Source organism: Ranitomeya imitator, chromosome 7 (genome assembly GCF_032444005.1).
Source record: "Ranitomeya imitator isolate aRanImi1 chromosome 7, aRanImi1.pri, whole genome shotgun sequence".
Classification (NCBI taxonomy): Eukaryota; Metazoa; Chordata; class Amphibia; order Anura; family Dendrobatidae; genus Ranitomeya; species Ranitomeya imitator.
Window position 1 is genome coordinate 56,673,925 of NC_091288.1, and position 24,512 is coordinate 56,698,436.

At 44.5% G+C, this 24,512-nt stretch overlaps 1 protein-coding gene across 3 annotated transcripts in view; it reads left to right on the top strand.

Annotated features, from left to right (window-relative positions):
- Positions 1-24,512, top strand: part of COL18A1 (collagen type XVIII alpha 1 chain) — a 234,024-nt gene that overhangs the window by 140,350 nt on the left and 69,162 nt on the right. For all 3 annotated transcript variants that reach the window (XM_069733254.1, XM_069733251.1, XM_069733252.1), the window contains 3 exons: positions 15,086-15,169; positions 17,139-17,186; positions 17,789-17,918. In XM_069733254.1, coding sequence (XP_069589355.1) covers positions 15,086-15,169; positions 17,139-17,186; positions 17,789-17,918 — 262 coding nt within the window. The remainder of the gene's footprint in view (positions 1-15,085; positions 15,170-17,138; positions 17,187-17,788; positions 17,919-24,512) is intronic.

Genomic DNA, 24,512 nt, shown 5'->3' on the forward strand with positions numbered 1-24,512 from the left:
CGGGGAGAAGGCCCCGGAAAATTGCTCGGCATTATTTTGTTACTTAGATGCCATAGGGGAGGCTTACAGGACCTATGGGGGACAGGGTTGGTTACGCTATGACGAACAGTTTCGTCAGCGTAAGGCTTTTAGGCCAAGTATCAGGTGGGATCACAAGGACATAGCGTTGTGGATGAGAGTTATGGTCCCGTCCCGTTTAGGTCAGACTAGCCAGCCTTTTCACGGGGGCGCCGGGAGTTCAGGGCAGTCAGGACACTCGGCGGCTTTGCAGAAGGGACTGTGTTTCGCCTTCAATGATGGCGTATGCAGATTCGGGAGCAAGTGTAAATATAGGCACGAGTGTTCAACCTGCGGGGGGGTGCATAGCGCTTCAAAATGTTTCAGGGGTAACAGGCAAAAAGTTGGAGATTCAGCTGACAAAAGGGGTGACTCCGGTGCAGTGGGTCGTGATGGAGGCCTTTCTAAGTAGATACCCTGATAGGTCAGCTGCAGTTTTATTGCGCGACGGTTTTAAGGAGGGTTTCAAAATCCCTTATGTTGAGCAGGATGTTAGTTTAAAAAGAAAAAATTTGAAATCGGCGTTACAATTCCCGGAGGTCGTGTCGGAGAAGTTGAATAAGGAAGTTGCTCTGGGAAGAATGGCAGGCCCGTTTGTCGCCCCTCCGATTGCAAATCTGAGGGTGTCACCTCTTGGCGTGGTCCCTAAGAAAGAACCTAATAAATTTAGGTTAATCCATCACCTGTCATTTCCGAAGGGATCTTCGGTTAATGATGGTATTGATCCCGAGTTGAGTTCGGTGTCGTACTTATCATTCGATTCAGCGATGGAGTGGGTTAGAGCATGTGGAAAGGGGGCTAAGCTGGCTAAGACCGACATCGAAGCGGCCTTTCGTTTGTTGCCAGTTCATCCTGACAGTTTGCATTTATTGGGTTGTTTTTGGGATGGCGGCTTCTTTGTTGATCGTTGTCTTCCCATGGGTTGCTCGATTTCATGTGCTTACTTTGAGGCCTTCAGCACGTTCCTAGAATGGGTGGTGAAAGATGTGTCTGGGATACGCTCATGTTCGCACTATCTGGATGACTTTCTGTTTATAGGGCCAGCGGAATCAGCAGATTGTTCGATTTTGTTGCATACAATGGAGAGTGTGACAAAAAACTTCGGGGTGCCTTTGGCGGAGGATAAAACAGTTGGTCCGGTGACAGTGTTGAGCTTCCTAGGCATTGAAATCGACACGGTAGCAATGGAATGTAGGCTACCTGCAGACAAGGTTACCGCGTTGCGCCAAGATGTGGTTAATACGATTGGTTTGAAGAAGATAAATTTGCGCAGTTTGCAATCGTTGTTAGGGAAACTGAACTTTGCATGTAGGATCATGCCGATGGGTCGAGCGTTCTGCCGCCGCCTATCCTTGGCAACAGTAGGGGTAAAGTCCCCTTTGCATTTCATCAGGATAAAGAAAGAGTTTCGGGACGATTTGAAGATGTTGGCGGATTTTCTGGACGAGTACAATGGCAGATCTCTGTGGATTCAGCCGGTGGCAGATGCTACCTCCTTGGGCATTTTGGTGCATGTCGTTGAAATGAGTGGCTTTGGTCTTTTCTTTCATGGTAGCTGGTCAGCAGCGGCTTGGCTGGAAGAATGGAAGGAGGAGGGGTTAACAAACAACCGGCTACTGTTGCATTTGTTCCCCAGGGTAGTTGCGTTGGCCCTGTGGGGTGACAAATTGAGGAATTTGAAGATTTCTTTTCATTGTGAGCATGTTGGAACGGTGACGGCGGTAAACTCGTTGTCAGCGGCTACGCCTGCAGTAGTGAAGGTCTTGCAGCACTTGGTTTTCCTGGGTCTTAAGTTTAACTTATGGATTGTATCTGAAGTTAGCTTGTCAGCGCCTGATCCAATAGTTGTTGCTCTTTCTCAATTTCAGTGGCAGCTTTTCCGGGATTTGGCACCACAGGCGGAGAGCGCGGGCCGGGATTTTCCAGTGGAGTTGTGGAACCTGCCGCGAGGGCCGTAACAGAGTCATTTACCAAATCGCTCGCGGATTCATCTTGGTCTCATTATAATCAGGCTTGGAGCTTGTGGGAATCCTGGATGTCAAGTATGGACCAGGATATGGAGGAGGAGTATGGTTTGTTGTTGTTCTTAGGTCATCATTGGGAGGCAGGTTGGTCTGTGACACGTTTGAATAAGTTTCTGGCGAGGCTAGCCTTCAACCTTAAATGGAGGGGGGGTAAGGATATAACGAAATCCTTCTTGGTTCGGCAAGTTGTTCGGGGTTGGAAGAAAGGCTGGAAGGCTTCGGACGGTCGCCGACCCGTATCTTATGAGGTGCTCTCAGCCATTGAGCGGAAGTTGCAAGAGGTGTGTTTTTCCGAATGGGAAGTGGTTCTGTTCTGTGCAGCCTTTTCTTTGGCCTTCTTTGGGGCATTTCGGTTAGGTGAGTTGGTTAGCCCGTCCGTTAGTAAAAAAGGTATTTTGTTAAGAGAAAACGTGGATGTCGAAGGGAATAAGGTGGTAGTGTTTATTAAGGCTTCCAAAACGGACGTGTATGGGAAAGGGTGCAAAGTGGTGTTGTTCAATGTTGAAGGATCCCCGGTGTGCCCGGTGGCATCCGTGAAGAAGTACATGGCAAAGGGCGGGGTGTTAGACGAGCCATTCTTGGTGCACGAAAATGGGTCTTTCTTGTCCCGTTTTCAGTTTATTTCTGTTTTTAGGAAATGTTTGGCGGCAGCGGGCTTACCTGCAACACAATATAGTGGTCACTACTTCAGGATCGGGGCAGCGACTGAGGCCGCTAGGTGGGGCCTTGGTGAGGATGTGGTTCGGAGAATTGGGAGGTGGGAATCTTCAAGATTCCAGTCGTATGTTCGCCCAAACCTATTGTGAGTTAGAAGCTGTGTTAAGTTAATTGTTTGTTGCCTTTCTTTCTGTGTTGCAGGGCCTGATCCGATGCTCGTCTGGATCATGGGGCATTCGTATGTTGTATGGGCTGCGTTGCATGCTGCGGTTCGTCCGGACGGTCGTCAGTTGGGTCTTTCTCGAGAGACAGTGACTTTACGATGGATCGGTAAAAGGGGGATGGTGTGGAAGGAATGGTTACCTGAATTTCATCGTTTTGTTAGACTGGATAGAGTGCCGGAGATCGTGGTGATACATTTAGGGGGGAATGATTTGGCTAAACGGTCTTGTAGGGAGCTGATTAAGGATATCAAATTCGATATCCTGAGGTTCTGGGTCATGTTTCCAAAAGTGTTGTTGGTGTGGTCCGACATCATTCCCCGTAAAAGATGGAGAGGTGCTAGATCACACGAGGGGGTGAACAGGGCCCGGATTAAAATAAACAGGGCCATATCTCGGTTTATGGTGAGGAATGGCGCGTTGGCCGTGAGACATGTGGACTTGGAATCGGGTCAAGGAGCTTACTGGAGAGCTGATGGCGTGCACCTGAACACGGTGGGTAATGATATGTGGTGTTTGGCTATCCGTAGTGGCATTGAATTAAGCTTGAAGGTGTGGAGGGACATGAATGGCTAAGGTGTCAGGCCATTCGTGTTCGTGGCGGGGGTGGAGGTCCTCGAAGTCGGTGGAAATGGTAAATCGTGGTTCAATGGGGTGGGGATCTTGAGAGGTCCTGGACACCCCATGAGAGAATTTAACAAGGCGCGGTACGGTTATTCCGCGTGAGGTGGATTTATGGACCCCTGGCATGGGGGTGGGTTCGGTGGACCAGGATTGGTTGTTATCTATCCCTGAGCTGGTGCTTTACGGCTGGGGGTAAGACTCATCCTGGGCTGAACATTGTGGAGTTTTTGGGATACTGAGTTTTTTATAACTTTGGGGCTTCGAGGACCGCCCCTCCTATTCTGGGTTGTCATAAAAGTTCTGTTATCTTTTATTTAATAAAATGGCTGCTGTGGCCAATCAAATCCAACATATGTCTCCGTCTGCTGTTTTGAGTACGTTAGAAGTTTATTCTTTAGATTGTTAAGAGATCTGTTTAAGGGGGTTGGGGTAATTTTTTCCGGGTCACGGAACTCACGTATACCCTATGTCAAGAAAGGCCGTACTGGGGGCCCACGGCACGTAAAGGGAGGCCGCCATGACGGGGTTACGTGGGACCTGGGGAGCTGGAGCAGTTAGAAGGGATACGGTGGTAAGGGGTTAACTGGGAACTTGAGGGGTGGCTTTAGGGGCATTTTTTGAAAATAAGGGGTGGAACTAGGGGACTGTGGGGAGGGGGCACATAAAAAGGGGCACGCTCCTCACGCAGGCATCCATTTTAAGTGCCTGCGTGACAAGTGAGGAATCTCCCGCCCACCCTCCCTTTTTTGGTTAGGGTAATGGGGGGGTGAAGTCGGCATATGTGGGCTTTTGGAGTATTGTTTTAAGAGGCGTCTAAATGTATTTATTTTGTTATGTGAATGCTGTCAGGGTATTGTCACGGCAGTTGGCGGGGGTGGAGGTCCTCGAAGTCGGTGGAAATGGTAAATCGTGGTTCAATGGGGTGGGGATCTTGAGAGGTCCTGGACACCCCATGAGAGAATTTAACAAGGCGCGGTACGGTTATTCCGCGTGAGGTGGATTTATGGACCCCTGGCATGGGGGTGGGTTCGGTGGACCAGGATTGGTTGTTATCTATCCCTGAGCTGGTGCTTTACGGCTGGGGGTAAGACTCATCCTGGGCTGAACATTGTGGAGTTTTTGGGATACTGAGTTTTTTATAACTTTGGGGCTTCGAGGACCGCCCCTCCTATTCTGGGTTGTCATAAAAGTTCTGTTATCTTTTATTTAATAAAATGGCTGCTGTGGCCAATTAAATCCAACATATGTCTCCGTCTGCTGTTTTGAGTACGTTAGAAGTTTATTCTTTAGATTGTTAAGAGATCTGTTTAACCCTGCTGTTCTGTTCGGTCTGGGGAGACCTATTTTGAACTTTGGTATTTTTTGGGGTGTTCAAGATGCGGTTCTGAAACTTGTGGTTGATTGACTTAAATGAGGATGGGTCGGTCGGCCACGGGTTTCAGAGCCGCATCTTGAATATTTTAAAGAATATTGAAGTTCAAAGTCGGTCATTTTTGACCAACAGAACAGCAGGGTTAAGGGGGTTGGGGTAATTTTTTCCGGGTCACGGAACTCACGTATACCCTATGTCAAGTAGTGGACCATCCCTTCAATGTATACAAATGGGGCTTTCCTGACTTTGTACATATTGTCGGGAAAGCTCCATTTGTATACATTAAAGGGATGGTCCACTTCTGGACAACCCTTTATTACTAGGCATAGAAAAGTTAAAAAACAAAACAAGCCTTATACTTCCCGGACTGGTGCTGCTCCTTTGTAGTCTGTGGCGTGTCCCCCGCCAGTCATCTGGCAGTAAAGCATCACTCCAGCATCCCTTTATTTCCATGTTGGAGTGGTGCTACTAATCTATGTTCCCTGCCCCTACTCTCCTACATACCCACTGCTGCCTTCACTTTCTATCACCACCGCTCCCGTCAGTCTCCAGCAGTTTGTGACCAGCCGGATTGCTCCGGTGTTGGGGCGAGACGGAGGTCACAACTCTATAATTCTGAGAACCTCATTCTGGCTCTCATAGACTTACACTGAGAGCTTGTGACCGTTGTGTCTGACATCCGGTAAGTCAGAAGTTGCGTCACAAGATGACGCCATGGGACCGAAGCGGCATCAGGACGTTGGCTGGTAATTATAATATTAAGTGCAGGGATTATTGCATTAGTAACAGCACTCCAGAGCTGCAATAAGAAAAACAACTCTAGAGTGGTGCAACATCTGGTGGGTGACATTACATAAGCGCTGCAGCCAATCAGTGGTCGTTGATTGGCTGCAGCATTGACATAACTCTACTGCCTGGTATTAATACCAGAGGGGCCAAAGTCTTGATTTATGGAGGAGCAGCACCAGTCCGGAAAGTGAATACTGTATTTTGTTCCCCTCTTTTGGTTAATACTGAGGGGTTGTTGAGTGGTGGACGACACATTTAGACAAAAGTTGTGATGGATGGTGGTTGCCTTTTAATGACATCCATTAATGGATGCGTCTGAGCTTTTCGGTAGCTTTTCATGAGTCTGTGGGTGTCGGAGCCTACTGTTAGCCTGTATGTGATGGACGCCTGTGTATAGTAAGCAGAAATCTGTAAAGTAGAATCAAAAACTACTACACGGAAAACTTTAGTTTTTTCTCTACTGGACCCCAAGGGCTGAGGAACTGTATGCTCTGTATATATCACATGGGGACGCACCCAAATAGTGCCACCAATTAGTGCTTATAGGTAGTACTATACTATAATACTTTACATACTGTATAATAGCATTTATGGCACAATATGTAGCATACAAAGGGTTAAATGTCCGGCAGGAGCAGATAAGTCCATGTTTGTATTTCAGCCTATTTGTTGATTCTAATTTTGGACTTTCTGTCCAAGATTCATTTGGAAATACGTAGTATTTTCTTAAAACTCAAAATTAAATTGGCAAGAATATAGGATTACAGATTAACCGGAGTGCAAATGTGTCGGCAGCCAATGTTAGTTGGGATTTTTTTTTTTTTTTTAAGTTCCTACTAAGCCAATAAATATATTCTTGTTTTCTGTTATTAAAATTGGATTTTCTGACATGAATAGATTGAACAAGAAAAATATTAAGGTTTATTCAATCCAAAATATATGAAAACAAATCCACTTCACTATAATGCCCAAACTTAGCACAGCGGAAATAATGCATTGCATTATGTGATCACACTGCCCCCTTGTGGTGGCTTTATGAATGCTAGCGGATTTGTGCGGTAAATGATTGCACTGGAAAAACGGCAATTAACTTTTCTCTCTGTCCTGTAATGGAGCCAAAATTGGATTGAACTATAAAGGGAGGACTTTATATTACCAACAAACTGCATGAGCAATTACACATGAATTTCTAGCAATTTTTTGGAAATCTGATAATCTGGAATTAGGCAAATAGATGAATTGAGTGACTGGTAACCTCGGGCAGGCACTATCTCTCCCACCTTTTATAGAGCAACTTGCCAGCTTTGACTTTGTCCCCCTGGCATTTAGTTGCAGTTTTCTGCAACAAAAAATACACCTAAGCATGTACAAATAAGGGCAGAAAATATGCACGGATTTTAGATGCAGGAATGCTGTGAATTTCAGCTTAGAAATCTGCAGTTAAAATCTGTTCCAAATCCTCAATGTGTGAACCTAGCCTAAGTGTGGAAGACACTGTAAAGAAAATACTAGTGCACATTTGTAAGTCCTTTCCCTATTTAGGTTCAGTTCCCACATTTGTAGGTCTTTTCCCAATTAAGGTTCAGTTCCCACATTTGTAGGTCTTTTCCCTACTTAGTTTCAGTTCCCACATTTGTAGGTCTTTTCCCTATTTAGGTTCAGTTCCCACATTTGTAGGTCTTTTCCCTATTTAGGGTCAGTTCCCACATTTGTAGGTGTTTTCCCTATTTACGTTCAGTTCCCACATTTGTAGGTCTTTTCCCTATTTAGGTTCAGTTCCCACATTTGTAGGTCTTTTCCCTATTTAGGTTCAGTTCCCACATTTGTAGGCCTTTTCCCATTTAGGTTCAGTGCCCACATTTGTAGGGCTTTTCCCATTTAGGTTCAGTGCCCACATTTGTAGGCCTTGTCCCTATTTAGGTTCAGTTCCCACATTTGTAGGTCTTTTCCCATTTAGGTTCAGTGCCCACATTTGTAGGCCTTGTCCCTATTTAGGTTCAGTTCCCACATTTGTAGGTCTTTTCCCTGTTTAGGTTCAGTGCCCACATTTGTAGGTCTTTTCCCATTTAGGTTCAGTGCCCACATTTGTAGGGCTTTTCCCATTTAGGTTCAGTGCCCACATTTGTAGGCCTTGTCCCTATTTAGGTTCAGTTCCCACATTTGTAGGTCTTTTCCCATTTAGGTTCAGTGCCCACATTTGTAGGCCTTGTCCCTATTTAGGTTCAGTTCCCACATTTGTAGGTCTTTTCCCTATTTAGGTTCAGTGCCCACATTTGTAGGTCTTTTCCCTATTTAGGTTCAGTTCCCACATTTGTAGGTCTTTTCCCAATTAAGGTTCAGTTCCCACATTTGTAGGTCTTTTCCCTACTTAGTTTCAGTTCCCACATTTGTAGGTCTTTTCCCTATTTAGGTTCAGTTCCCACATTTGTAGGTATTTTCCCTATTTAGGGTCAGTTCCCACATTTGTAGGTGTTTTCCCTATTTAGGGTCAGTTCCCACATTTGTAGGTGTTTTCCCTATTTAGGCTCAGTTCCCACATTTGTAGGTGTTTTCCCTATTTAGGGTCAGTTCCCACATTTGTAGGTCTTTTCCCTATTTAGGTTCAGTTCCCACATTTGTAGGTCTTTTCCCTATTTAGGGTCAGTTCCCACATTTGTAGGTCTTTTCCCTATTTAGGGTCAGTTCCCACATTTGTAGGTGTTTTCCCTATTTAGGGTCAGTTCCCACATTTGTAGGTCTTTTCCCTATTTAGGTTCAGTTCCCACATTTGTAGGTCTTTTCCCTATTTAGGTTCAGTTCCCACATTTGTAGGTCTTTTCCCTATTTAGGTTCAGTTCCCACATTTGTAGGTCTTTTCCCTATTTAGGGTCAGTTCCCACATTTGTAGGTCTTTTCCCTATTTAGGGTCAGTTCCCACATTTGTAGGTGTTTTCCCTATTTACGTTCAGTTCCCACATTTGTAGGTCTTTTCCCTATTTAGGGTCAGTTCCCACATTTGTAGGTCTTTTCCCTATTTAGGGTCAGTTCCCACATTTGTAGGTCTTTTCCCTATTTAGGGTCAGTTCCCACATTTGTAGGTCTTTTCCCTATTTAGGTTCAGTTCCCACATTTGTAGGTGTTTTACCTATTTAGGGTCAGTTCCCACATTTGTAGGTCTTTTCCCTATTTAGGGTCAGTTCCCACATTTGTAGGTCTTTTCCCTATTTAGGGTCAGTTCCCACATTTGTAGGTCTTTTCCCTATTTAGGTTCAGTTCCCACATTTGTAGGTCTTTTCCCTATTTAGGGTCAGTTCCCACATTTGTAGGTCTTTTCCCTATTTAGGGTCAGTTCCCACATTTGTAGGTGTTTTCCCTATTTACGTTCAGTTCCCACATTTGTAGGTCTTTTCCCTATTTAGGTTCAGTTCCCACATTTGTAGGTCTTTTCCCTATTTAGGTTCAGTTCCCACATTTGTAGGTCTTTTCCCCGTTTAGGTTCAGTGCCCACATTTGTAGGTCTTTTCCCATTAGGTTCAGTGCCCACATTTGTAGGTCTTTTCCCATTAGGTTCAGTGCCCACATTTGTAGGTCTTTTCCCATTTAGGTTCAGTTCCCACATTTGTAGGTCTTTTCCCATTTAGGTTCAGTTCCCACATTTGTAGGTCTTTTCCCTATTTAGGTTCAGTTCCCACAAGGTTCAGTTCCCACATTTGTAGGTCTTTTCCCTATTTAGGTTCAGTTCCCACAAGGTTCAGTTCCCACATTTGTAGGTCTTTTCCCTATTTAGGTTCAGTTCCTACATTTGTAGGTCTTTGCCCATTTAGGTTCAGTGCCCACATTTGTAGGTCTTTTCCCCATTTAGGTTCAGTGCCCACATTTGTAGGTCTTTTCCCCATTTAGGTTCAGTGCCCACATTTGTAGGTCTTTTCCCATTTAGGTTCAGTGCCCACATTTGTAGGTCTTTTCCCATTTAGGTTCAGTGCCCACATTTGTAGGGCTTTTCCCATTTAGGTTCAGTGCCCACATTTGTAGGCCTTGTCCCTATTTAGGTTCAGTTCCCACATTTGTAGGTCTTTTCCCATTTAGGTTCAGTGCCCACATTTGTAGGTCTTGTCCCTATTTAGGTTCAGTTCCCACATTTGTAGGTCTTTTCCCATTTAGGTTCAGTTCCCACATTTGTAGGCCTTGTCCCTATTTAGGTTCAGTTCCCACATTTGTATGTCTTTTCCCATTTAGGTTCAGTTCCCACATTTGTAGGTCTTTTCCCATTTAGGTTCAGTTCCCACATTTGTAGGTCTTTTCCCTATTTAGGTTCAGTTCCCACAAGGTTCAGTTCCCACATTTGTAGGTCTTTTCCCTATTTAGGTTCAGTTCCCACAAGGTTCAGTTCCCACATTTGTAGGTCTTTTCCCTATTTAGGTTCAGTTCCTACATTTGTAGGTCTTTGCCCATTTAGGTTCAGTGCCCACATTTGTAGGTCTTTTCCCCATTTAGGTTCAGTGCCCACATTTGTAGGTCTTTTCCCCATTTAGGTTCAGTGCCCACATTTGTAGGTCTTTTCCCATTTAGGTTCAGTGCCCACATTTGTAGGTCTTTTCCCATTTAGGTTCAGTGCCCACATTTGTAGGGCTTTTCCCATTTAGGTTCAGTGCCCACATTTGTAGGCCTTGTCCCTATTTAGGTTCAGTTCCCACATTTGTAGGTCTTTTCCCATTTAGGTTCAGTGCCCACATTTGTAGGCCTTGTCCCTATTTAGGTTCAGTTCCCACATTTGTAGGTCTTTTCCCATTTAGGTTCAGTTCCCACATTTGTAGGCCTTGTCCCTATTTAGGTTCAGTTCCCACATTTGTAGGTCTTTTCCCATTTAGGTTCAGTGCCCACATTTGTAGGCCTTGTCCCTATTTAGGTTCAGTTCCCACATTTGTAGGTCTTTTCCCATTTAGGTTCAGTTCCCACATTTGTAGGTCTTTTCCCATTTAGGTTCAGTTCCCACATTTGTAGGTCTTTTCCCTATTTAGGTTCAGTTCCCACAAGGTTCAGTTCCCACATTTGTAGGTCTTTTCCCTATTTAGGTTCAGTTCCCACAAGGTTCAGTTCCCACATTTGTAGGTCTTTTCCCTATTTAGGTTCAGTTCCTACATTTGCCCATTTAGGTTTAGTGCCCACATTTGTAGGTCTTTTCCCCATTTAGGTTCAGTGCCCACATTTGTAGGTCTTTTCCCCATTTAGGTTCAGTGCCCACATTTGTAGGTCTTTTCCCCATTTAGGTTCAGTGCCCACATTTGTAGGTCTTTTCCCATTTAGGTTCAGTGCCCACATTTGTAGGTCTTTTCCCATTTAGGTTCAGTTCCCACATTTGTAGGTCTTTTCCCCATTTAGGTTCAGTTCCCACAAGGTTCAGTTCCCACATTTGTAGGTCTTTTCCCTATTTAGGTTCAGTTCCCACATTTGTAGGTCTTTTCCCATTTAGGTTCAGTTCCCACAAGGTTCAGTTCCCCCATTTGTAGGTCTTTTCCCTATTTAGGTTCAGTGCCCACATTTGTAGGTCTTTTCCCTATTTAGGTTCAGTTCCCACATTTGTAGGTCTTTTCCCTATTTAGGTTCAGTTCCCACATTTGTAGGTCTTTTCCCCATTTAGGTTCAGTTCCCACAATGAGTGTCTATTGCTGCGAAAAGAAACAGTGTCTTACAGTTCCGGCAAAGTTATTGGGTTTTCTAGGAAATCTCACAAACACCGTGCATTTTTTTTTAAAGGGACACTGTCACCTGAATTTGGAGGGAACAATCTTCAGCCATGGGGTGGGGTTTTGGGGTTTTTGATTCACCCTTTCCTTACCCGCTGGCTGCATGCTGGTTGCAATATTGGATTGAAGTTCATTCTCTGTCCTCCGTAGTACACGCCTGCACAAGGCAATCTTACCTTGCACAGGCGTGTACTATGGAAGACAGAGAATGAACTTCAATCCAATATTGCAGCCAGCATTCAGCCAGCGGGTAAGGAAAGGGTGAATCAAAAACCCCAAAACCCCGCCTCCATGGCTGAAGATTGTTCCCTCCAAATTCAGGTGACAGTGTCCCTTTAAACTGTGTAAACTTACCTGTGGTGCATTTTTTGAAATCCTCAACATGACAACTGCCCTTGCGGTATAAGGTATATGTGTTTTATTTTTGGATTTTCCCCATAGACTTGCATGAGATGAGGAAAAAATGCTGCAGATAAAAACGCACTAATAACACATGTAATCTGCACATGACGCTATCAACAAAGTTCTACCAAACCTAAGGAACAGGACGTTTCCAAAAGTTTTATGTAAAACGTGACATACCAAAAAGAGACAAAATCTGCCCTGGTAAAAATGCAATGAAAAAAACACAGGTAATCTAATTTACTTAATAAATACAGAAATGCTGCAGAAAACCTACATCAAAAACTCCCCAAATACTTATCATGGGAAGCCTGTAAAACGCAGTTGCATTTTTACATGCATTTTTCAAGTGCCGGATACCAGCGCTTCTGCACCTAAAACGCATGCCAAAAAAGAATGACACCTGAAAAAAACAAAAACGAAAAAAAAAAAAACTGGTGCAAACTCCTTCAGCAAAAAACAGTGAGAAAAAAAGCAGGTGCACATGGTAATGTGGACTTATTAGCTGCTCTGCAGAAACGTCCGCCTGCACACAACAGGAATAATTATAGCTCAGTCCTTGTATCGTCCATTAAAGTTTGAAATCGCAATAAAAACGACAGATTGTAGACAGAATTTGTACCAAAAAAAAATATGTATTGTGTTTTTGGCACATTGTGAATACTAATATTCCTGGCGGACTTTTTGATAAAATTAATGATTTTCTCATTCGTATTTATAGTGGTATTTAGGCGATGTTCCCTCTGTAGGATACGCTGTGTTCTCTGCAGTTTGTACCAAAGTATTTGATATTTATTGTGATTTATTGCTTTTTTTTATGCTTTGTTTTGTGTGCATTTTTGGTGCGGACTTGTCACCGGTTTTAACTGCAGAAATAAAGCAATTCTGCCTTAAAAACACAATTGTGAGTTCACATACATACGTTTAACAGACGTCTGTAGGGAGAAAAAATTAGCGTCTTTTAAATGCACAATGGAGATGAGTTTTCATGAAATCACATCCACTTTGCACGAACTGTTAAAAGCAGCGGAATATACACAGCATTTATGCTGCATGGGAACATGGCCTCAGGCCTCATTTACACATCCGATTTTTTTTTTTCACATGCAAGAAAAACGGTCGGAGTGTGGTCTGCTTTTCTCGTACGTGGAGAAATAAGAAAAAAAAAAGTTTCTCCATCTTCAGCTTTCTGACAGTCCATGAAAATTGGACCACATTCGGACGACATCTGCAGTCCGATTTTTTTTTTTTTTTTTTTTTTTTTTTTTTTTTTTCTCATGGACCCATTGACTTGCATTGCTGATGTTTGATTTGAGACTCAGATCAAAATGTGATATGTTTCTGGACGTGTGAAATCACAGACATGTGGATGCCCCGTAGACCATCACGGATACTAGTGCTACCCTTGAAAATCATGGATAGCACTCGTATGTGAAAATCAGACATCTGAACGAGCCCTTAATACAATCTAATATCTCCAATTATCAGTACATAATGTACAATGCAGAAGCCAATATATTCCTGCCCTATGGTGGGTGTACATGTACAGTGGGGCAAAAAAGTATTTAGTCAGTCAGCAATAGTGCAAGTTCCACCACTTAAAAAGATGAGAGGCGTCTGTAATTTACATCATAGGTAGACCTCAACTATGGGAGACAAACTGAGAAAAAAAAAATACAGAAAATCACATTGTCTGTTTTTTTAACATTTTATTTGCATATTATGGTGGAAAATAAGTATTTGGTCAGAAACAAAATTTCATCTCAATACTTTGTAATATATCCTTTGTTGGCAATGACAGAGGTCAAACGTTTTCTGTAAGTCTTCACAAGGTTGCCACACACTGTTGTTGGTATGTTGGCCCATTCCTCCATGCAGATCTCCTCTAGAGCAGTGATGTTTTTGGCTTTTCGCTTGGCAACACGGACTTTCAACTCCCTCCAAAGGTTTTCTATAGGGTTGAGATCTGGAGACTGGCTAGGCCACTCCAGGACCTTGAAATGCTTCTTACGAAGCCACTCCTTCGTTGCCCTGGCGGTGTGCTTTGGATCATTGTCATGTTGAAAGACCCAGCCACGTTTCATCTTCAATGCCCTTGCTGATGGAAGGAGGTTTGCACTCAAAATCTCACGATACATGGCCCCATTCATTCTTTCATGTACCCGGATCAGTCGTCCTGGCCCCTTTGCAGAGAAACAGCCCCAAAGCATGATGTTTCCACCACCATGCTTTACAGTAGGTATGGTGTTTGATGGATGCAACTCAGTATTCTTTTTCCTCCAAACACGACAAGTTGTGTTTCTACCAAACAGTTCCAGTTTGGTTTCATCAGACCATAGGACATTCTCCCAAAACTCCTCTGGATCATCCAAATGCTCTCTAGCAAACTTCAGACGGGCCCGGACATGTACTGGCTTAAGCAGTGGGACACGTCTGGCACTGCAGGATCTGAGTCCATGGTGGCGTAGTGTGTTACTTATGGTAGGCCTTGTTACATTGGTCCCAGCTCTCTGCAGTTCATTCACTAGGTCCCCCCGCGTGGTTCTGGGATTTTTGCTCACCATTCTTGTGATCATTCTGACCCCACGGGGTGGGATTTTGCGTGGAGCCCCAGATCGAGGGAGATTATCAGTGGTCTTGTATGTCTTCCATTTTCTAATTATTGCTCCCACTGTTGATTTCTTCACTCCAAGATAGTTGGTTATTGCAGATTCAGTCTTCCCAGCCTGGTGCAGGGCTACAATTTTGTTTCTGGTGTCCTTTGACAGCTCTTTGGTCTTCACCATAGTGGAGTTTGGAGTCAGACTGTTTGAGGGTGTGCACAGGTGTCTTTTTATACTGATAACATGTTTAAACAGGTGCCATTACTACAGGTAATGAGTGGAGGAAAGAGGAGACTCTTAAAGAAGAAGTTACAGGTCTGTGAGAGCCAGAAATCTTGATTGTTTGTTTCTGACCAAATACTTATTTTCCACCATAATATGCAAATAAATTGTTAAAAAAACAGACAATGTGATTTTCTGGATTTTTTTTTCTCAGTTTGTCTCCCATAGTTGAGGTCTACCTATGATGTAAATTACAGACGCCTCTCATCTTTTTAAGTGGTGGAACTTGCACTATTGCTGACTGACTAAATACTTTTTTGCCCCACTGTATATGATTGTGATTTAAGTTTGTAACCTTTTTTTTTTCATGCAATTCCTTTATTATTTTCAGGGAGTAATCGCAGAATTAAAAGTCATAAATGATCCCAGAGCAGCAGAAATGCAATGTGATGAGGAAGGAGACGATTCAGATGGGGTGAGTCCATTACCAATGTTTGTGAAATGTTCCCCTTGTTATTCTTATCCATTGTGACTAATAAGATTTTCACATATTCCTGATGGACAGTTTTTACTTATTCCGCATCAGTAGAGCGCCTTGTGGAGCTTTATAGTTGAGCTCTTATATTCAGTAAGGGAATTATTAAACTAGAAAATCAAATCATTAAAGGAGTTTTCTCAAGTTCTTAAATGGTTAAAATTGCAAAGTGCTTGCAGAAATGAGCAGCTTTATAATTCTACCAAAAATCATCTTTGTTCTCCAGAGCAGAGGAAGTGGTAATAATATGGTTTTCAGCTCATTGCCAAGGATACCGCTCACCTTGCAATCCTCAGAGTGGCCGGTTATCTAGATAAGGAGCGCAGCTCTTGCAGGTTCTATGGATTAGAGCTTGTAAATGCTGCTCTGATGCTGGCCAGATTGTTGGATCCTGCTAGCTTTAGTTCTGCAGTTCTCCCAAGCTTCAGAGGCAAAGATCAGTTATGCAAGTGTGTTCCTGAAGAGAAAAGATCAAGCAAGGGAGCAGTGTGCACCTGAAGAGAAAAGATCAGGCAGGGGAGCAGTGTGCACCTGAAGAGAAAAGAGGCATGGGAGCAGTGTGCTCCTGAAGAGAAGAGATCAGGTAGGGGAGCAGTGTGCAGCTGAAGAGAAGAGAGGCAGGGGAGCAGTGTGCACCTGAAGAGAAAAGATCAGGCAGGAGAGCAGTGTGCACCTGAAGAGAAGAGATCAGGCAGGGGATCAGTGTGCACCTGAAGAGAAGAGATCAGGCAGGAGAGCAGTGTGCACCTGAAGAGAAAAGAGGCAGCGGAGCAGTGGTAACCTGAAGAGAAAAGAGGCAGGGGAGCAGTGGTAACCTGAAGAGAAAAGAGGCAGGGGAGCAGTGTGCAGCTGAAGAGAAAAGAGACAGGGGAGCGGTGTGTACCTGGAGAGAAAAGATCAGGTAGGGGAGTAGTGTGCACCTGAAGAGAAAAGATCAGGCAGGGGAGCAGTGTGCTCCTGAAGAGAAGAGATCAGGTAGGGGAGTAGTGTGCACCTGAAGAGAAGAGATCAGGTAGGGGAGTAGTGTGCTCCTGAAGAGAAAAGATCAGGCAGGGGAGCAGTGTGCACCTGAAGAGAAGAGATCAGGCAGGGGAGCAGTGTGCACCTGAAGAGAAGAGATCAGGTAGGGGAGTAGTGTGCTCCTGAAGAGAAAAGATCAGGCAGGGGAGCAAGGCGCTCTTGAAGAGAAATGATCAGTACACTTCCATAACACACTATGGCCCTGTTAGTTTCTACATTCTGTCGTAAATTATGACAATGTCCAACAATAAATCAGATTAGGAAATTGCTGTTTATGCCGTTACCCACATTTATATTTGCCCTTTAACAATCAATAATAGATTTTTTTGCAGTTAAAGAGCTTTATCCTGTAACACTGTAAAAAAAACAAAAAAGCAAAAAAGTGCTGCTAAATACTAGAGGCTATCCGGTTCTTAGAAACAGCTTGATAACCACAGAAAGAAGGCAGAATTTTTTCTATATTGTTTCTCCCTTTAGATCTATTTATATGCAGTGCTTTTGGAGAGGCAGTGGCATTTCCTCTAATATTCCCAGGGATCATGTGGTCAATGTCAAGTTTCCGAGCTGTGGAGTATCTTAGTAAAGCGCAGCCCTACTTGTGATAATTGTCAAATAATCAGGGAAGAGCAATAAAAAAAAAAGGAAATGTGAAAAGGAAAAAAAAAAAAACTGCACAATTTGGTATGGCACTGTTAATTCCGTTTTAGGTTTACTCCAGATTTGCTGCTGAAGTTTTCTGCAGAAAATCCTGCGCACATTTACATGCCCTAAAAAAAAAGTCAAATTCAAATTTGCAGACTGCTGCCCTCTAGTGGTGTCTGTGTATTTTGTGTAATTGTTGCCATCTAGTGGTCATTTTCTAAAGTTATTTTTATTTCTAATATTGCAGATTTCTGGAGACTTTGGCAGTGGCATTCTGGAGAAAGAGGTTGTAGAGGTGAGATAAAGATCAATGCACCCGGCATATAGAACCATGAGTAATATTTGTAGTGCAATCTCTTCTCACACGTTTTAGAATAGATTTTTAGCTTAATAAAATATCATGTTAAAGGGACACTGTCACCTGAATTTGGAGGGAACAATCTTTAGCCATGGAGGCGGGGTTTGGGGGTTTTTGATTCACCCTTTCCTTACATGCTGGCTGCAATATTGGATTGAAGTTCATTCTCTGTCCTCCATAGTACACGCCTGGGCAAGGTAAGATTGCCTAGTGCAGGCATGTACTACGGAGGACAGAGAATGAACTTCAATCCAATATTGCAGCCAGCATGCAGCCAGCGGGTAAGGAAAGGGTGAATCAAACACCCGAAAACCCCACCCCATGGCTGAAGATTGTTCCCTCCAAATTCAGGTGACAGTGTCCCTTTAAATAGAACAAGTCTACCACTGTCTGTCTAATTATCAAGAACTGTAATAACCCCGTACTGAAGGTGTCATCCCCAATCACTTGGTTCTCTGTCTTGGGGACAAATGTATCTAATTCCAGAGTAAGAAAATGAATGTACGGTAATTATTGTGTCTTTTCCCAAACCGGCCTAGGTGGTGACAAGGGCTCCAACTAGAATCCGAGAACAAGCGCCCATCACGGTGCCTCCAATACAGAGACCATCTCTAGAAAAAGAGATTGTCGTCAGAAAGGAAGAGACTATAAAGAGGGTAGAGGTAGAAGGTAAGGAGAGAGCTGTCTGCAAAGTCATGACACATAATATTCTGTGTGTATATGTATTTGTGTACATGCCATATATATGTATATACATACATAGATCATACATTCCCACTCTCTGTACTAACCCAGCTCTGCCACATCTTTTACTATAAATACAGATTATTATTATTTTACTAAGTGGCCACATAACAGTAATGGCTCTAGACATGTTACCGTTCAGTCAGGCCGTAGTAAACGGTGCAGCAGCACTGGGTTAGTGCAAATATGTTATTTATTATGCCACAGCGCCATCATATTCCACAGCGCTTTACAGATCTCACAATCTATGTCTAATTATGTCTTTAGAGTGTGGGTGGAAACTGGAGAACACCCGTCCAAAACATACAAACTCCTCGCAGATGTTTTTATCGGTGAGATTTTAGCCAAGGACCTCAGTGCTGCCAAGAAAGAGTGCTAACCACTGAGCCACCCTGCTTCCATAGCAAGATCTCAAGAGAACACATGAAATCTCACGCTTTCACTAGGCTAATCAGATTACCTGCATACCCCTATGTTTAGGGTCCCCCATGGAGTTGGAGGGACTATACATTAGTTTCCCCTGATGAGTTACACACAACGAAACGCGTAGGGAAATGTGTCTGGTATTTTGGGGTTACAATTACTTTCCTGACAGCGTGGACGGCCAGAATTGTGCCCCCCCCCCCTCTCCCAGATGCTGCGGATGTGAGCGGTCTTACCCTTACCGATAGGGTTGAGCGAAACGGGTCGAACATTTTCAAAAGTCGCCGACTTTTGGCGAAGTCGAGTTTCATGAAACCCAATCCGGTCGGCCATGCGGTACGCGACTTTCGCGCCAAAGTTGCATTTCAATGACGCGAAAAGCGCCATTTCTCAGCCAATGAAGGTAAACGCAGAGTGTGGGCAGCGTGATGACATAGGTCCTGGTCCCCACCATCTTAGAGAAGGGCATTGCAGTGATTGGTTTGCTGTCTGCGGCGTCACAGGGGCTATAAAGGGGAGTTCCCGCCGACCGCCATCTTACTGCTGCTGATCTGAGCTTAGGGAGAGGTTGCTGCCGCTTCGTCAGAAGCAGGGATAGCGTTAGGCAGGGTCCATTAACCACAAAACCGCTTGTGCTGTAGCGATTTCCACTGCCCAACACCACCTTCGGTGTGCAGGGACAGTGGAAGCTACATTTTTTTTTTCCCCCTCAGCGCTGTAGCTCATTGGGCTGCCCTAGAAGGCTCCCTGATAGCTGCATTGCTGTGTGTACGCCGCTGTGCAAACCAACTGCTTTTTTCAAAGCACAAATCCTCTTGTTCCTTCCTTTCTGCACAGCTATCTTGTTTGTTTGTCCACACTTTTTATTTAATTTGTGCATCAGTCCACTCCTTATTGCTGCCTGCCATACCTGGCTGAGATTACTGCAGGGAGATAGTAATTGAAGGACAGTTCCTTTTTTTTTTTTTTTTTTGTGGGAGATTAAGATTGGCATTTCTGCTAGAGTGCCATCCCTGTCTGTGTCATCACTCACTCAGTGGGCCATAGAAAGCCTATTTATTTTTTTGCTTGATTTGGGTTCCAAAATCTACCTGAAAAAATCACTACATCAATCAGTGGGAGAAAAATATTGGCCTCAGGGCTTGTGTGCCACTCTTGACTCCTGTGTGCATCATCACTCACTCAGTGGGCCATAGAAAGCCTATTTTTTTTTGCTTTATTTGGGTTCTAAATTCTACCTGAAAAAAATCAATAAATCAATCAGTGGGAGATTAATATTGGCCTTTGGGCTTGTGTGCCAGTCCTAAGCGTGCCATCTCTCTCTCACAAATAGTGGGCCATAGAAAGCCTATTTATTTATTTTTTTTTGGTTTTATAAATTCTCCCTGAAAAAAAAAAGGGAGATTAATATTGGCCTTTGGGCTTGTGTGCCAGTCCTAAGCGTGCCATCTCTCTCTCTCAGATAGTGGGCCATAGAAAGCCTATTTATTATTTTTTTTAATGGGTTTATAAATTTTCCCTGAAAAAAAAAAAAAAAAAAGTGGGAGATTAATATTGGCCTCTGGGCTTGTGTGCCAGTCCTGAGCGTGCCATCTCTCTCACAAATAGTGGGCCATAGAAAGCCTATTTATTTTTTATTTTTTGTGTTATAAATTCTCCCTGAAAAAAAAAAAAGGGCGATTAATATTGGCCTTTGGGCTTGTGTGCCAGTCCTAAGCGTGCCATCTCTCTCTCTCAGATAGTGAGCCATAGAAAGCCTATTTATTTTTTTGGTTGATTTGGGTTCTAAATTCTACCTGAAAAAATCAATAAATCAATCAGTGGGAGATAAATATTGGCCTCTGGGCTTGTGTGCCGCTCCTGACTCCTGTGTGCGTCATCTCTCACACAGTGGGCCATAGAAAGCCTATTTTTTGTTTTATTTGGTTTCTAAATTCTTCCTGAAAAAAATCATTTTTTTTATTATTTTTTTTTTCTAAAGTCTCCCTGAAAAAAAAAAAAAATCAAATCAGTGGGAGATTAATATTGCCCTTTCTGCTTGTGTGCCAGTCTTGACTCCTGGGTGTGCCATCTCTCTCTCTCTCTCTCCAATTGTGGGCCATAGAAAGCCTATTATTTTTTTAGCTTGATTTGGGTTCCAAAATCTACCTGAAAAAATCACTACATCAATCATTGGGAGAAAAATATTGGCCTCTGGGCTTGTGTGCCACTCCTGACTCCTGTGTGCGTCATCTCTCACTCAGTGGGCCATAGAAAGCCTATTTTTTGTTTTATTTGTTTTCTAAATTCTCCCTGAAGAAATCATTTTATTTTATTTGGTTTCTAAATTCTTCCTGAAAAAATCATTTTATTTTATTTTGTTTCTAAAGTCTCCCTGAAAAAAAATAAATAAATAAAAAAAAACAGTGGGAGATTAATATTTACATTTGTGCTTCAGTGACAGTCCTGCGTGTGTGGCATCTCTCTCATTTGTTGCCACCAAAAACAGAGTGTGTAACATTGTGCCTGATTTTCGTTGTGGTCTCACCCACCTGTAAAGGGGTAGCTAAATCATACTGAAGTTATAGCTCACCGTGTAAGTTGTGTGACAGCAACAAATACCGTTAGTTTGGTTACGTTTTTAAAACAATGAGGAAGTCTGGTGGAAGAGGTCGTGGCCGGGGGCGTTCATTGTCAGCTGGTAATGAGGGTAGTGGTAGTGGTGGAGCATCAGGTGGTCGTGGGAAAAAAAATATTGCACCTAAGTCTGGAGCTGTGGAGCCAGGTTCGTCGTCTGGCTACACAAGGCCTCGAACGCTCCCTTTTCTGGAAGTAGGAAAACCGCTTTTAAAGCCGGAGCAGCAAGAGCAAGTTTTGGCTTATCTTGCTGACTCAGCCTCTAGCTCTTTTGCCTCCTCTCGTGAAACTGGTAAATGTAAAAGCAGCGCGTCGTTAGTGGATGTTCACGGTCAGGGACAAGTCGCTTCCTTGTCCTCTTCAGCAAAAACAACAACAGAGAAGAATGCAGCAGGCGACACAACGGGTTACTCCATGGAGCTCTTTACACATACCGTCCCTGGCTTAGAAAGTGAAGCAGTTAACAGTCCATGCCCATTACAAGTTGAATCTGACATGGAGTGCACTGATGCACAGCCACAGCCAGACTACTATGCTGGTCCTTTGACTCAGACCACAACATTGCCCTTGCAGGGTAATGATCAAGAATCAGACCCTGATGAGACTATGTTGCCCCATCACGAACGCTATACCACCGACCGACACGGTGACACAGACGAAGTTGCACACGAGCTACAAGAAGAGGTAATAGATGACCCAGTTGTTGACCCCGATTGGCAGCCATTGGGGGAACAGGGTGCAGGCGGTAGCAGTTCTGAAGCGGAGGAGGAGGGGCCGCAGCAGGCATCAACATCGCAACAGGTTCCATCTGCCGGGCCCGTATCTTGCCCAAAACGCGTGGCAAAGCCAAAACCTGTTGGAGGACAGCGTGTCCATCCGGTTAAAGCTCAGTCTGCAATGCCTGAAAAGGTATCCGATGCTAGAAAGAGTGCAGTCTGGCATTTTTTTAAACAACATCCAATTGATCAGCGCAAAGTCATCTGTCAAAAATGTTCAACTACCTTAAGCAGAGGGCAGAATCTGAAAAGTCTCAATACAAGTTGCATGCATAGACATTTAACCACCATGCATTTGCAAGCTTGGACTAACTACCAAACGTCCCTTAAGGTTGTAGCACCCTCGGCCAATGAAGCTAGTCATCAACGCAACATCCCTTCCGGCAGTGTAGGCCCACCATTTTCCGCACCACCTGCAGTATCTGTGCAGGTTTCTTTGCCAGGCCAAAGCAGTCAGGGTCAGGGAATCACCAGTTTCGTAGTAGGAAACACTGCATCTAGGGCACCGGCGGCAACAATACCATCTCCCACCGTCTCTGTCTGCCATGTCCACTGGCACCCCCGCTAGTTCCACGATCTCCAGCTCTCCAGTCCAGCTCACCCTACATGAGACTATGGTTAGAAAAAGGAAGTACTTAGCCTCGCATCCGCGTACACAGGGTTTGAACGCCCACATAGCTAGACTAATCTCGTTAGAGATGATGCCCTACCGGTTAGTTGAAAGCGAAGCTTTCAAAGCCCTGATGGACTACGCTGTACCACGCTACGAGCTACCCAGTCGACACTTTTTTTTCCAGAAAAGCCATCCCAGCCCTCCACCAGCATGTTAAAGAGCACATCGTCCATGCACTCAGGCAATCTGTGAGCACAAAGGTGCACCTGACAACAGATGCATGGACCAGTAGGCATGGCCAGGGACGTTACGTGTCCATCACGGCACACTGGGTGAATGTTGTGGATGCAGGGTCCACAGGGGACAGCAATTTTGGGACAGTTCTGCCTAGCCCACGGTCTAGGAAACAGTTGGCTGTAGCCGTTCGCACCCCCTCCTCCTCGTCCTCCTGCAGAAGCGAGAGCTCGTCCACAGACCGCAGTCGCTCAACCACTCCATCCGCAGCTGCCACTGTTGCACACCAGGTCTCCCATTATGGGGCAGCTACTGGCAAACGTCAGCAGGCTGTATTGGCTATGAAGTGTTTGGGTGACAACAGACACACCGCGGAAGTTCTGTCCGAGTTCTTGCAGAAAGAAACGCAGTCGTGGCTGGGCACTGTAGATCTTGAGGCAGGCAAGGTAGTGAGTGATAACGGAAGGAATTTCATGGCTGCCATCTCCCTTTCCCAACTGAAACACATTCCTTGCCTGGCTCACACCTTAAACCTGGTGGTGCAGTGCTTCCTGAAAAGTTATCCGGGGTTATCCGACCTGCTCCTCAAAGTGCGTGGACTTTGCTCACATATCCGCCGTTCGCCCGTACACTCCAGCCGTATGCAGACCTATCAGCGTTCTTTGAACCTTCCCCAGCATCGCCTAATCATAGACGTTGCAACAAGGTGGAACTCAACACTGCACATGCTTCAGAGACTGTGCGAACAGAGGCGGGCTGTTATGTTTTTGTGGGAGGATACACATACATGGGCAGGCAGTAGGATGGCAGACATGGAGTTGTCAGGTGTGCAGTGGTCGAAGATTCAAGACATGTGTCAAGTCCTTCAGTGTTTTGAGGAATGCACACGGCTGGTTAGTGCAGACAATGCCATAATAAGCATGAGCATCCCCCTAATGCGTCTGCTGATGCAAAGTTTGACGCACATAAAGGATCAGGCGTCTGCAGCTGAGGAAGAGGAAAGCCTTGATGACAGTCAGCCATTGTCTGGCCAGGGCAGTGTACAGGACGAGGTAGCGGGCGAAGAGGAGGAGGAGGACGAGGAGGATGATGGGGATGATTATATTTTTAATGAGGAAGCTTTTCCTGGGCCACTGGAAATTGTTGGCGCGGCAAGGCCGGGTTCTGGTTTTTGGAGGGACACAAGTGACGTGGATTTGCCTGAAACTGCCCCTCAACCAAGCACAACCGCAGATTTGAGAACTGGAACTTTGGCCCACATGGTGGATTATGCCTTACATATCCTCAAAAGGGACACACGCATTACTAAAATGATGAACGATGACTATTACTGGTTGGCCTGCCTCCTTGATCCTCACTATAAAGGCAAATTGCAAAATATAATGCCACATGAGAACTTGGAAATAATATTAGCAACCAAACAATCAACTCTTGTTGACCGTTTGCTTCTGGCATTCCCTGCACACAGCGCCCGTGATCGTTTTCACACGAGCTGCAGGGGCCAGCAGACCAGAGGTGTTAGAGGGGCAGAAATCAGAAGTGGCGTTGGCCAGAGGGGTTTTCTGACCAGGTTGTGGAGTGATTTTGCTATGACCGCAGACAGGACAGGTACTGCAGCATCAATTCAAAGTGACAGGAGACAACATTTGTCCAGTATGGTTACAAACTATTTTTCATCCCTTATCGACGTTCTCCCTCAACCGTCATTCCCATTTGATTACTGGGCATCCAAATTGGACACCTGGCCAGAATTGGCAGAATATGCATTGCAGGAGCTTGCTTGCCCGTCAGCTAGTGTCCTATCAGAAAGAGTATTCAGTGCTGCAGGTTCAATACTAACAGAAAAAAGGACTCGTC